This window comes from Musca autumnalis, unplaced genomic scaffold (genome assembly GCF_047663935.1).
Source record: "Musca autumnalis isolate F117 unplaced genomic scaffold, ASM4766393v1 scaffold_5, whole genome shotgun sequence".
Lineage (NCBI taxonomy): Eukaryota > Metazoa > Arthropoda > Insecta > Diptera > Muscidae > Musca > Musca autumnalis.
Window position 1 is genome coordinate 158,411,584 of NW_027412088.1, and position 12,435 is coordinate 158,424,018.

A 12,435-nucleotide genomic window follows, 5' to 3' on the forward strand; every position below is an offset into this window, starting at 1 on the left:
TTTTCTCCCTGTATCTCTCTCGTGCGCTACGCGTTGCTACGGATTGTAAAGTAGCCTTATATGCCGCATTTTTCTCTTCGGTGGCAGCACGACACTCCTCATCATACCATGGATTCCTTGGTGGAGGTCTCTGGTATCCAAGTATGGATTTTGCGGCTGTTTGCATGGAGTGGGCAATATGTTTGCATGGATATGTTATCGGGATGAGGAGGGCTTTGATTAAGCAATTGGGCTAGTTGAGTGGAATATGCTGTGGCTATCTGTTGTGATTGCAGCTTACCGATGTCTAACTTTCGTGTTGTGTCTGTTCGTACTTTGTTTGCTACGTTTAAGCGGGTGCGTACCTTTGCTGCAACAAGGTAGTGGTCCGAATCAATGTTTGCGCCTCGGAACGATCGTACATCCAACACGCTCGATGAATGTCTTCCATCTATCACAACATGATCAATTTGGTTTCTTGTTTTCTGATCTGGAGATAGCCAGGTGCCCTTATGAATATCGAGATGATTAAATCTGGTACTGCTAACTACCATGTTTTTTACAGCTGCAAAGTCTATCAGTCTCATACCATTGTCAGATGTTTCACTGTGGAGACTGAATTTCCCGACTGTTGGGCCAAAGATATTCTCCTTTCCAATTTTGGCATTAAAATCGCCTAGAATGATTTTAATGTCATGGGCAGGGCAACGGTCATATGTTTCTTCTAAGCGCTCGTAAAATATATCTTTGGTCTGTTCGTCCTTTTCTTCAGTGGGAGCATGAGCGCAAATAAAGCTGATGTTGAAGAATTTAGCTTTTATTCGAATTGCAGCAAGTCTTTCATTCACTGGAGTGAAGCTGGATACAAGATGTTTTAGTCTCCGACTAACTACGAATCCACAACCAAACTCATGCTTTACGTCATGGCAGCTATAATACAGTGCGTCACCTTTAGGTGTTGTTGTGACGCCTTTCCCAATCCATCGTATTTCCTGTATGGCAGTAATATCGGTCTTGTACTTTTCAAGTACGTCTGCCAATGCGAAGACTGCACCTTCTCTACAAAGAGTGCGAACATTCCAGGTGCAGATTCGCAGATCATGGTCCTTAAAACGTTTGCGGGGTTCGTCAACTTTAGAGGGGTTTGTTTTTCTTTTCTTTCGTTTTTTCATAGTAGGCTGTTTTTTCTAGGGAAGGGTTACTAACCCGACGCCCAAACCCAAGTTTTTAACGTTCTTATGGGTGAACGCGCGGCACATGTTAGCTCACTACCTTTAACGGGTGTTAAAGGCAGTTCCCCAGGTGACACCACGGGGAGGTCAGTGTCCACTTGGGATGAAAGAGGGACCAAGATAAATCCTGGGCTTTGCCATGTTAAAGCCGGTCAGGACCGTTCCTTGGTATCTTCCATCCCCTACGTCACCCGGTCGTGTGGTGTATTGTGGTTTTATTTTGTATGTGTGTGTTTCCTCTTCCTGAAATTGATTGTTCGACCCCTAGGGCTGATGGTGGCAGGGTTGAGAACCCCCTGAATAAATATGCCTCGTATGAGCAAGCCGGAACCCCACCATAGCGCCGCATTAGGCGGTTACGTAACATCACTTATGAATTTTACAAGAGAGCGCGCAGCTAGGATGCACTCCATTTTGTTTCCACAGCACACATCTAGGATGCACTCCATTTTCGATCCAAATCACGGCTTAAGATGCAGTGCTTTGGATTGAATTTATGTGCGTTCTTCGGATTGCATTTTTAATCAGTCTAAAGATGCAATTAAAATGCAAGCCATTGCGAAAATATCCCAAAATAAATAAAATATATTTATTATTGTAAAACAAGGACACAAAGAACTTTATTATATAAACACAAATTAAAAAAAGTTTCCATTAAATTCAATCACATTTCAGTTTACTTTCTCCGTTCTCCAATTAATCCAAGCGCAATTAATCCACCGCTGGCGAAATCATTTATTCTAAAAATAAGAGAGAGTGTATACATTTCTAAGAATTTGTTATAAAATAAATAAATAAAAACTTAAGTTGCGAACATTTTTGCGGTAATTCACGAGACAGAATTTTTTAATGGAGTGGAGTCCAGTTGGAAGTCGAAAGCTGAACTAGTGATGGGCAACATAAAAAAAACATTTAAGCTGAAAACACATACAACGTTTGAGTAAAGTTTTGCGTTGGGCGTTGACAAAAAAACAACAACAACAGGGCGACGCCGACATCAAAGTCCGGCGTTGATGTGTTTGCCGGCATATATTTCAAATGAATTTGAATTTTTCGGCATCATGCCCAACAGTGTAAAAACGGCCAAAACGACACAAAACTTTACCCAAACGTTGTATGTGTTTTCAGCTTTAGGATGATGAAGCAAAATAAGATGCGCTTGGATTAAATAGGGAACGGAGGAAGTAAACTCAAATATGATTGAATTTAATGGAAACATATTTTAATTTGTGTTTATATAATAAAGTCCTTTGCATTATTGTTCTATACAAATAATAAATGCATTTTATTTTTTCTGGCTTGCTTTTTAATTGCATCTTTATACTGACTAAAAATGCAATCCGAAGAGTGCCTTTAAATTCAATCCAAAACACTACATCAAAAGCTTTGATTTGGATCGAAAATGGAGTGCATCCTAGCTGTGTGCTGCTTAAGCAAAATGGAGTGCATCCTAGCTGCGCGCTCCCTTGTAAAATTCATAAGTGAATTCATAGAAATAGATGTACTCCAACGGCACATGTACTGTACACTTGTAGTGATTCAATTGCATCCGCGGATTCAAACTTTTTGCTGGGTATACACTCTCGTTTATCTTTTGAAGAAATGTGTAGGGATCAACAAACTGTTTTTTTCTGTAGGGATCTCTACGCAACTGCTTATAAAATGTATCGAAGGGAGTTCATTTTTCATAACTCTGTTGGAGTACATCGAAAGATGTTGTGAAATCATAACTCCAATTGCACAACTACAAAAATATATATATGGGTAGAAATAGATGTACTCCAACGGCACTTGTACTGTACACTTGTAGTGATTCAATTGCATACGCGGATGCAAACTTTTTGCTGGGTATACACTCTCGTTGTCGAAAGATGTTGTGAAATCATAACTCCAATTGCACAACTACAAAATTTTTTTGCTGGGTAATATGTACGATGTCAAACAAACTGTTTTTTTCTGTAGGGATCTCTACAGCAACTGCTTATAAAATGTATCGAAGGGAGTTAATTTTTCATAACTCTGTTGGAGTACATCGAAAGATGTTGTGAAATCATAACTCCAATTGCACAACTACAAATATATATATATATATATATATATATATATATATATATATACATATATATAACGTTTCAAACTCGATCAGATGGGCTGATGCATCTACCTTGGTAATTGTGCTATGAACAAAAATCAGCTGACTGCCATTTAATTCACAAATTTTTGACATTCTTGTAAAAATAAGTGAGATAATTGGTTTGTTCCAGAGCTGCAAGAATCTACTAATTTTTATTATTTTTTCCGACAACATATAGGGAAAAATGTTATCGTAGTAAAAAATAGTAGCTTCTTGCAGGTTCTGGAACAGAGCAAATAATTGAAATGTGTTGAAAACAAAAATCATGAACAAAAACAAAATACATATCGACGCCTCCAAACTATAGTATGCTAAGTCGACTTAGCATGTTTTCAAGTTCTTTACATTTTTGCGTTTTACGTCCTTTAAATTAAATTCTGTCAAATTTTGGTAATGATCGGTCAATCCGAACAGAAGTTATAAACAAATGTTTACTCAGAATAATAGTGAAGGTCAAAGAAAACTGTAAACTTTGAGAGCTTCTCCTGCAAAACTCACTTTTCAGACTTAGCATACTATTATTTGGAGGTGTCGATATGTGAACGGAAAGCAAAAAGAAATCGACGATTTTCATTCATAATTTTACAACTGTTGTTGCAGTTGTCTGGACGCCTACGTCACACAGGCAAATTTTGGGGTTTTGGCAATTAATACATGTACTCAACTGTCCTGTCATGTGTAAACGCAGGGTAAATGCAATGAGATTTGTACTGGATTTATTAAATCCAGTTGAGGATTTATGGCTAGTCTAAATGAGCTATTACGTTTCTTACATTTGGTATACGTTTACGTTACACTATCATTGCGTTATTTACTATTCACCATGGTACAAATACACAGGTAGCCGCATCGGCAATTGTTGGCAACATAAGATGTCAAAATTTGACATCAATTCAATGCAATTGACACATTATGTTACCATCAGCTGGCATGATAATGCTACCTGTATTATTGTACCATGCTATTCACATATTCACACTGCAACACACACAAGCACTACTAACTGTTGTCAAAAACATATGTTCAATAATAAATAAATAAACGAATTTCATTGTGAAGTTAGGTGTGATAAAAGTGTTTTATTTTGGAATTTCGAGTCATTTTGTTTGAATTTGAAATTAAATAGACCGTTTTTATTTATTAAAAATATTCCGAAAAAATCAAAATATTTAATAAACTTAATTTAAGATCATGGCTGGTAGGTATCAACGAAAAGCACATGGGGCCTTCATAACCTCGTGGAAGATGAATAACAAGTTTTTGTTTACGTTTTTATTGTAGAATGCGAAGATGTTGATTTTATAGAAAATGGAGCAGATGATTGGTATACAACATATGAACATTTGGGATATGAAACCACAGTGGTAAAGGATAATGAGTTTCTTGACATGAACGAGGAGCCAAACAATACACAGTTGAATGTCTTCAGTGAAGTGGACTGTGGTGATAGGTTCGTAGCTAAAGAAGTGGCGGGAGTAGATGAAGAACAAACAGACAATTTCATATCTACTTATGGTCACTCAGAAGATGTTACTAATGATCTGTCCAAACATAACTTGGTACTTAAAGAAATCATCACCGATCAGGGTCTTATAAAAGAGAGTTACTTTTGCCAAGAATGCGCAGCGGAATATAGTGATATTAATGATTTTCTGCAAGAACATCCAGGCATTGAGCTGTTAAATGAAAAACCCGATGATGATGATATTGAAGAGATTATACAGGAACAACAACCACTAGAATCGGGTGGTGTTACAATCAATCAAGAGCCCTTAATTATAAAACAAGAAGATGAATCTCTAGATAAATTATGGGATTTAGTTGAAAATACAGAGGAAAATGATGAAGCTGACAATGTTGATGATGTTGTTGAGGACGATGTTGATCCAATTATGTCAGATTTTATACGTTTAAATAAAACCCAGGAAAAGGATCAAGAGTCTATATCGGATGAGCCATCATCTAATACAAATGAACCCTCCTTCTCCTTAGATGCCAAAGGTGATCATTATTTTTGCTACGAATGTCGAAAATTATTTAGCGATTTGAAATCAGCCGAAGAACATGAGTGTGGAAATGCAAACATTAATGAAACAACTACAGTAACAAATGCAGAAAACGATGCGGATGCTGAGGCTTTGCTGCAAGAAAAAGATCAGGATGATCTTGTATGCAATTATTGTCAGAAACTATGTGCGTCATTTGATGACCTAATAAATCATATGACAACATGTGAAGAAAATGTAAGTTTTAAAACTCTACCTTAAAAGCATACGTTTATTGTTTCTTTGGGTCCTTCTATAATCAATGGCAAACACGCGTTCATTGTTTCTTTTTGGGAGCTCCTAAAAATCAATTTAAAATACACGTTTATTGTAACTTTTGGGTCCATATAAAAATCAATAACAAATCCACGAATACTGTACCTTTTGGGTACTCCTATAAATCATTTAACAATCCACGTTAGTTGCATCTTTTGTGTTCTCCAAAAAAACCAATTAAAATCCACGTTTATTGTGCACTTCGGGCCCATCTTAAAATCTGTTAAAAATCCACGTTTATTGTACCGTTTGGGAACTCCTAAAAACCAATTAAAAATTAACGTTTATTGTACCTTTTGGGCCTTCATACAAATCAATTTTTGTACCTTTTCGGGGTCCACCTAAAAATCAATTAAAAATCTACGGTTATTGTACCTTTTTTGTGCACCTAAAAATCAAATAAAATACACGGTTAGGGAACCTTTTGGGTCCAAAATCATTTAAAAACGCCCGTTTAGGTCCTCCTAAAATTACTAAAAAAAGTTCATTTGTTTTACTCCTTCTACCCAGCTAAAAATCAATTGAAAACCAGCTTAATTTATTATTATTTAATAATAAGAAATCTTTAAATACTATCAATCATTAAAAAACACATTTTTTTTTAACTTCTTTAAAAATCGTGTAATTATTTAATCTCTGGGTCCTCCTAAATATCGTTTGAAAACCCACCGAAAATTGAATCTCAAAAATCATTTTACAATCCACGTTCGTTACTCCTTTTGGGTCCCTCATTAAATCATAGAAAATTTTGTGCGAATCAATTTTGATCCTCACAAAAAATAATTTGTTTTGCTTCTTTCAGGGTTTGGTTCCCTTGGACGTGGGTCCGGAAACGTTTGACTGTGATGTATGTGAGAAACGGTTTTCAAATTTACGATCACTTTATAATCACCAAAGGCAACATAGAAAAAAGGATGATCCTCCCATGCCACCAGTTAAATGTGAAATTTGTAATACCTTCTTTCAAACACCAAAAAATTTAAAGTAAGTACCACAATTCAGGGAGCTGTTGTACAATTTTGATTTGAAGTTTCGTTTTCTACATAACGATACTCGATGTTGTAAAGACAGTCCTATATATTTTGATATGGGAATCCAGACGACTGACTTTCATTAAATCATTTTATCCCTGTAGATTACACATGAAAATGCACAATGAACGAACAGTTAAATCAATACAAGAGGCTCTGCCAGCAGGAGCTTTGCCAGAATACAATGAACTGAATCAGTTTTACTGTGAAATATGTAATAAAAGGTAAGTCATACATTCTTTGAGAAATTACTTTTTACACATTTCTTCTCTTCCTCCAGCTTTGATCAACGTCTCCTGGCCATACACAAGAATATGCATCAAAATGTTGAAGAATATAATTGTGGCAAATGTAACAAACAATTTGACAATATACGAGATTATGAAATGCACAAACAAATGCATATAGAAACTAAAGGTCATACCAGCCATAATAATACCATAAATCATGCAACGTCATCAACCTCCTTAGCCTCTTCAGATAATCCCGGTACGGATACTGTACCAAATTCAAATAAAAAACATGCCTGTCAATACTGTGGTAAAGAGTTCCAGCGACCATATGAAAAAGTAAAACATGAACGTGTACATACTGGTGAGAAACCGTACAATTGTGAAGTATGTGGGAAATCTTTTCGGGTCTCATATTCACTTACCTTACATTTACGTACCCACACCGATATACGTCCTTATGTTTGTGCCATATGTAATAAACGTTTCAAACAACAATCTGTCTATGTACATCATCTAAAGACTCATGAATCGGAAAGACAGTATAAATGTGAAGAGTGTGGTAAGAGTTTTCGCACCTCTGTACAATTGTGCGGCCATAGAAATAGCCATAAAAAGCCCTTCAACTGCACCGAATGTAATCGTCCATTTGCTTCAATGTATGCCGTAAAGGTACACATGAAAACTCACAGCAAAAACACCAAGGCCAGTAAGAATCTAAGTAATCGTTGTAATTTATGTGGCGCATCATATGCCAGGATCTTTGCTCTGCGTATTCACATGAAAGAACAGCATGGTATTGAGATGGATACACCGAATGATGCGGAGACATCAGGTTTAAATAAGAAATATTTGGATAATAGAGGGGCGATTATTGCGACTACTGGCAATAACATGGATTATATCAATGAGGACGATGACGACGACATTGATATGGATGAAACTGAGTTAGCCAATAGTAACCATGATGCTGACCTGGATGAAACAGAAGCGGCCACACAAACTATTATGCCAAAAGAAGATGTATGTATGATGTTTAATATTATAACAATACCCTTGTTCAATTATTTCTGTGTTCACTTTTCTTTCAGATTATCGTCGATGATTCCCAACAGATAATACTGGAATGGTTACAATAGTGTGATTAAGTTTCTGTATGAATATATAACAGAATAGTATAATTGTTATATTATGTACTGTACATATTTATTACAAATTAGTATAAGAATTTTACATAAGAATAATGTAAATAGAGAGTATTGAACGATTATTATATTGTTAGTACAAAACAAATTGAATATAAGAGATAAGAAGAAAAAAACTAAAATTGTTTTTTTATTATTATTAATCATTAAAAATTCAACATTTAGTGTCCACATTAGGCCATACTAAAAATAGGACAACCTTATTGACCACTTTCGGTGCTAAGAAACATCGAAGTAATATATATTTTAAAAATCTTTGAAATTCAAGTGTATTTCTCTTGTTGTTTTAACCGCCCTTAAATTCATAGAAAACCAATCTCTTTTAGAAATTCGCGTTAATTTTGACCAAAAGACGAAAATGGGTCCATTATGGGCGCCCGCTTAATGTATGTCAGATTATAGCTCGCACTTTAACCTTTCCAAAATGGCGCTATATGTTGTAATACCTTCTCCAGTTAAAAAAGATTTGATATAATTCAATATTTTATAGCCGCAGACCCAAGATTTTAATAAATCGATGATGACATGAACACCAATAGGGTCAAAAGCCTTTTCAAAATCGATCGCAAGAATTGATGTATGATTTTTTACGGAGAGCGATTTAGCAGCATAGTAATCAATGTGTAGCAGTGCATCGTCACATCCTTGTTTAGCTTTGAAAGCTAAATGATTAGATGTAATTAGTTTCTTAGTGTGCAAAAACCACGCTAGCCGATTGGAAATTATACGTTCAAGTAGTTTTGAAAGGCATGGTAATAGGGAAATAGGCCTATGTCCAGAAAAAGTAGTTTTACTTTTGTTTGGATTCGGAATGGCTACAACAATTGCAGACTTCCAGGAGAAAGGGATTACTCCTGAATCAAAAATAAGATTGTCTAAGGAGAGAAGAAGATTGTCTAAGAAGAAGGGTGACGTAGGGGATGGAAGATACCAAGGAACGGTCCTGACCGGTTTTAACATGGCAAAGCCCAGGATTTATCTTGGTCCCTCTTTCATCCCAAGTGGACACTGACCTCCCCGTGGTGTCACCTGGGGAACTGCCTTTAACACCCGTTAAAGGTAGTGAGCTAACATGTGCCGCGCGTTCACCCATAAGAACGTTAAAAACTTGGGTTTGGGCGTCGGGTTAGTAACCCTCCCCTAGAAAAAACAGCCTACTATGAAAAAACGAAAGAAAAGAAAAACAAACCCCTCTAAAGTTGACGAACCCCGCAAACGTTTTAAGGACCATGATCTGCGAATCTGCACCTGGAATGTTCGCACTCTTTATAGAGAAGGTGCAGTCTTCGCATTGGCAGACGTACTTGAAAAGTACAAGACCGATATTACTGCCATACAGGAAATACGATGGATTGGGAAAGGCGTCACAACAACACCTAAAGGTGACGCACTGTATTATAGCTGCCATGACGTAAAGCATGAGTTTGGTTGTGGATTCGTAGTTAGTCGGAGACTAAAACATCTTGTATCCAGCTTCACTCCAGTGAATGAAAGACTTGCTGCAATTCGAATAAAAGCTAAATTCTTCAACATCAGCTTTATTTGCGCTCATGCTCCCACTGAAGAAAAGGATGAACAGACCAAAGATATATTTTACGAGCGCTTAGAAGAAACATATGACAGTTGCCCTGCCCATGACATTAAAATCATTCTAGGCGATTTTAATGCCAAAATTGGAAAGGAGAATATCTTTGGCCCAACAGTCGGGAAATTCAGTCTCCACAGTGAAACATCTGACAATGGTATGAGACTGATAGACTTTGCAGCTGCAAAAAACATGGTAGTTAGCAGTACCAGATTTAATCATCTCGATATTCATAAGGGCACCTGGCTGTCTCCAGATCAGAAAACAAGAAACCAAATTGATCATGTTGTGATAGATGGAAGACATTCATCGAGCGTGTTGGATGTACGATCGTTCCGAGGCGCAAACATTGATTCGGACCACTACCTTGTTGCAGCAAAGGTACGCACCCGCTTAAACGTAGCAAACAAAGTACGAACAGACACAACACGAAAGTTAGACATCGGTAAGCTGCAATCACAACAGATAGCCACAGCATATTCCACTCAACTAGCCCAATTGCTTAATCAAAGCCCTCCTCATCCCGATAACATATCAGCGCAATGGCAAAGCATTGCCCACTCCATGCAAACAGCCGCAAAATCCATACTTGGATACCAGAGACCTCCACCAAGGAATCCATGGTATGATGAGGAGTGTCGTGCTGCCACCGAAGAGAAAAATGCGGCATATAAGGCTACTTTACAATCCGTAGCAACGCGTAGCGCACGAGAGAGATACAGGGAGAAAAGGAGAGAGGAGAAACGTCTTTTCCGCAGGAAAAAGAGAGAGATGGAAAAGCGGGAGTGTGAAAAAATCGAGATGTACAGGAGCCAGAATGAAGTCCGAAAATTCTACCAAAGAGTCAAGCATCAAACTGATGGCTTTGGTACAGGCACATCCTCCTGTAGAGACCAGCAAGGTAATTTGGTAACTGATACAGATAGTGTACTCAGGATATGGAAAGAACATTTTTCAAATCTGTTGGTATCCAATAGCAGCGAAGACGACGAAGATACCACAGTCCCAATCCCAGAAGATGGTATTGAATGTATACCGCCCAGCCAAGATGAGGTAAAGACAGCAATAAATCGGCTGAAGAATAATAAGGCAGCAGGGGCCGATGGCTTACCAGCCGAGCTGTTCAAAACCGGAGGCGACACGCTGATAAGGTGTATTCATCAGCTAGTTAGCACCATCTGGCAGGAAGAACGAGTACCCGACGATTGGAACCTGAGTATCCTGTGCCCCGTCCACAAGAAGGGAGATAAGACTGTATGCTCTAACTATAGGGGCATAAGTCTACTCCCTATTGCCTACAAGATCGTGTCAGGGATATTGTGCGAACGACTAAAGCCAATGGTCAACGAGATTATTGGACCATACCAATGCGGCTTTAGACCTGGCAAGTCCACCATTGACCAGATATTTACCCTGCGGCAAATCCTGGAGAAGACCCAAGAGATGCAGATCGACACCTACCACCTTTTTGTCGATTATAAAGCAGCCTTCGACAGTCCGCTGCGCTCAAAGGTATTCCAAGCCATGTCTGAATTTGGTATTCCCGCAAAGCTCATCCGGCTTTGTAAAATGACTTTAACTGATACGAGGTCCTCAGTTAAAATAGGAAAGAACCTCTCCGAAGAGTTTGGTACCAAAAGAGGTTTCAGACAAGGAGACAGCCTTTCGTGTGACCTCTTCAACATCCTGCTAGAAAAGGTTATACGAGAGGCAGACGTCAAAAGAAGTGGCACAATCTACACCAATAGTCACATGTTACTTGCTTATGCTGATGATATAGACATCATGGGTCGATCAGTAAAAGAAGTAACTGATACCTTTATAAAAGTCGAAGGAGAATCTGCTAAAGTGGGTCTGGCGGTAAACGGTGAGAAGACCAAGTTGATGGTGTCGACGCGCAATGCGTCCATTGAGCTCGGACCGACTGTGGAAGTTGGTTCCTATAATATTGAGGTAGTAAAAGACTTCGTCTACCTCGGCACCTCCGTCAACACAACAAACGACATCAGTTGTGAAATAAAAAGAAGAATTGTATTGGCCAACAGATGCTACTTTGGATTAAGTAAGCAGTTTAAAAACAAAGCCACATCTCGTCAAACAAAAATAACGCTCTACAAAACACTGATACTACCCGTGCTGATGTATGGCTCCGAAGCCTGGGTACTTGCGCAAGCAGACATGGCAGTGCTTGGTGTGTTTGAGAGAAAAATTCTTCGAAAGATCTATGGACCAATCTGCGTTGACGGTGAATATCGACGTCGCATGAACCACGAGCTGTATCTGCTATACAACGACATGAATATTGTTAAACGTATCGAGATGCAGCGATTGCGTTGGCTAGGCCATATCAAAAGAATGAGCGATGATGAACCCGCTAAAAAGGCGTATGAATACATGCCACATGGCGGTGCACGCAGAATTGGCAGGCCAAGGAATAGATGGCGCAAACAAGTGGATGATGAGATGACAAGGCGCGGTATTCCAGTGTGCAAAGCAACAAATAGAGAGGAATGGAGATCTCTTCTTAGTTCGGCCTATAGAACAAATGTTCTGTAATGGGCCAGCTAAGTAAGTAAGTAAGTAAGTAAGTAAGGAGAGAAGGTTCTGTTTAATATTATTGGAGAAGTTTTGTATCATTCCGTATGAAATGCGATCATGACCAGGCGTGATACCCTTGACCTTTTTTAAGGCTACGCACAATTCCGAATAATTTATAGG

At 38.2% G+C, this 12,435-nt stretch overlaps 1 protein-coding gene across 1 annotated transcript; it reads left to right on the plus strand.

The window, feature by feature from the left end:
* Positions 1 to 4,327: 4,327 nt before the first annotated feature.
* Positions 4,328 to 8,220, plus strand: Opbp (Optix-binding protein). Its single transcript, XM_073989896.1, has 6 exons — positions 4,328 to 4,543; positions 4,627 to 5,588; positions 6,469 to 6,650; positions 6,802 to 6,921; positions 6,978 to 7,950; positions 8,019 to 8,220. The coding sequence occupies exons 1-6, from the start codon at positions 4,537 to 4,539 to the stop codon at positions 8,064 to 8,066; spliced, it is 2,292 nt and encodes a 763-aa protein (XP_073845997.1). The 5' UTR covers positions 4,328 to 4,536; the 3' UTR covers positions 8,067 to 8,220.
* Positions 8,221 to 12,435: the final 4,215 nt, after the last annotated feature.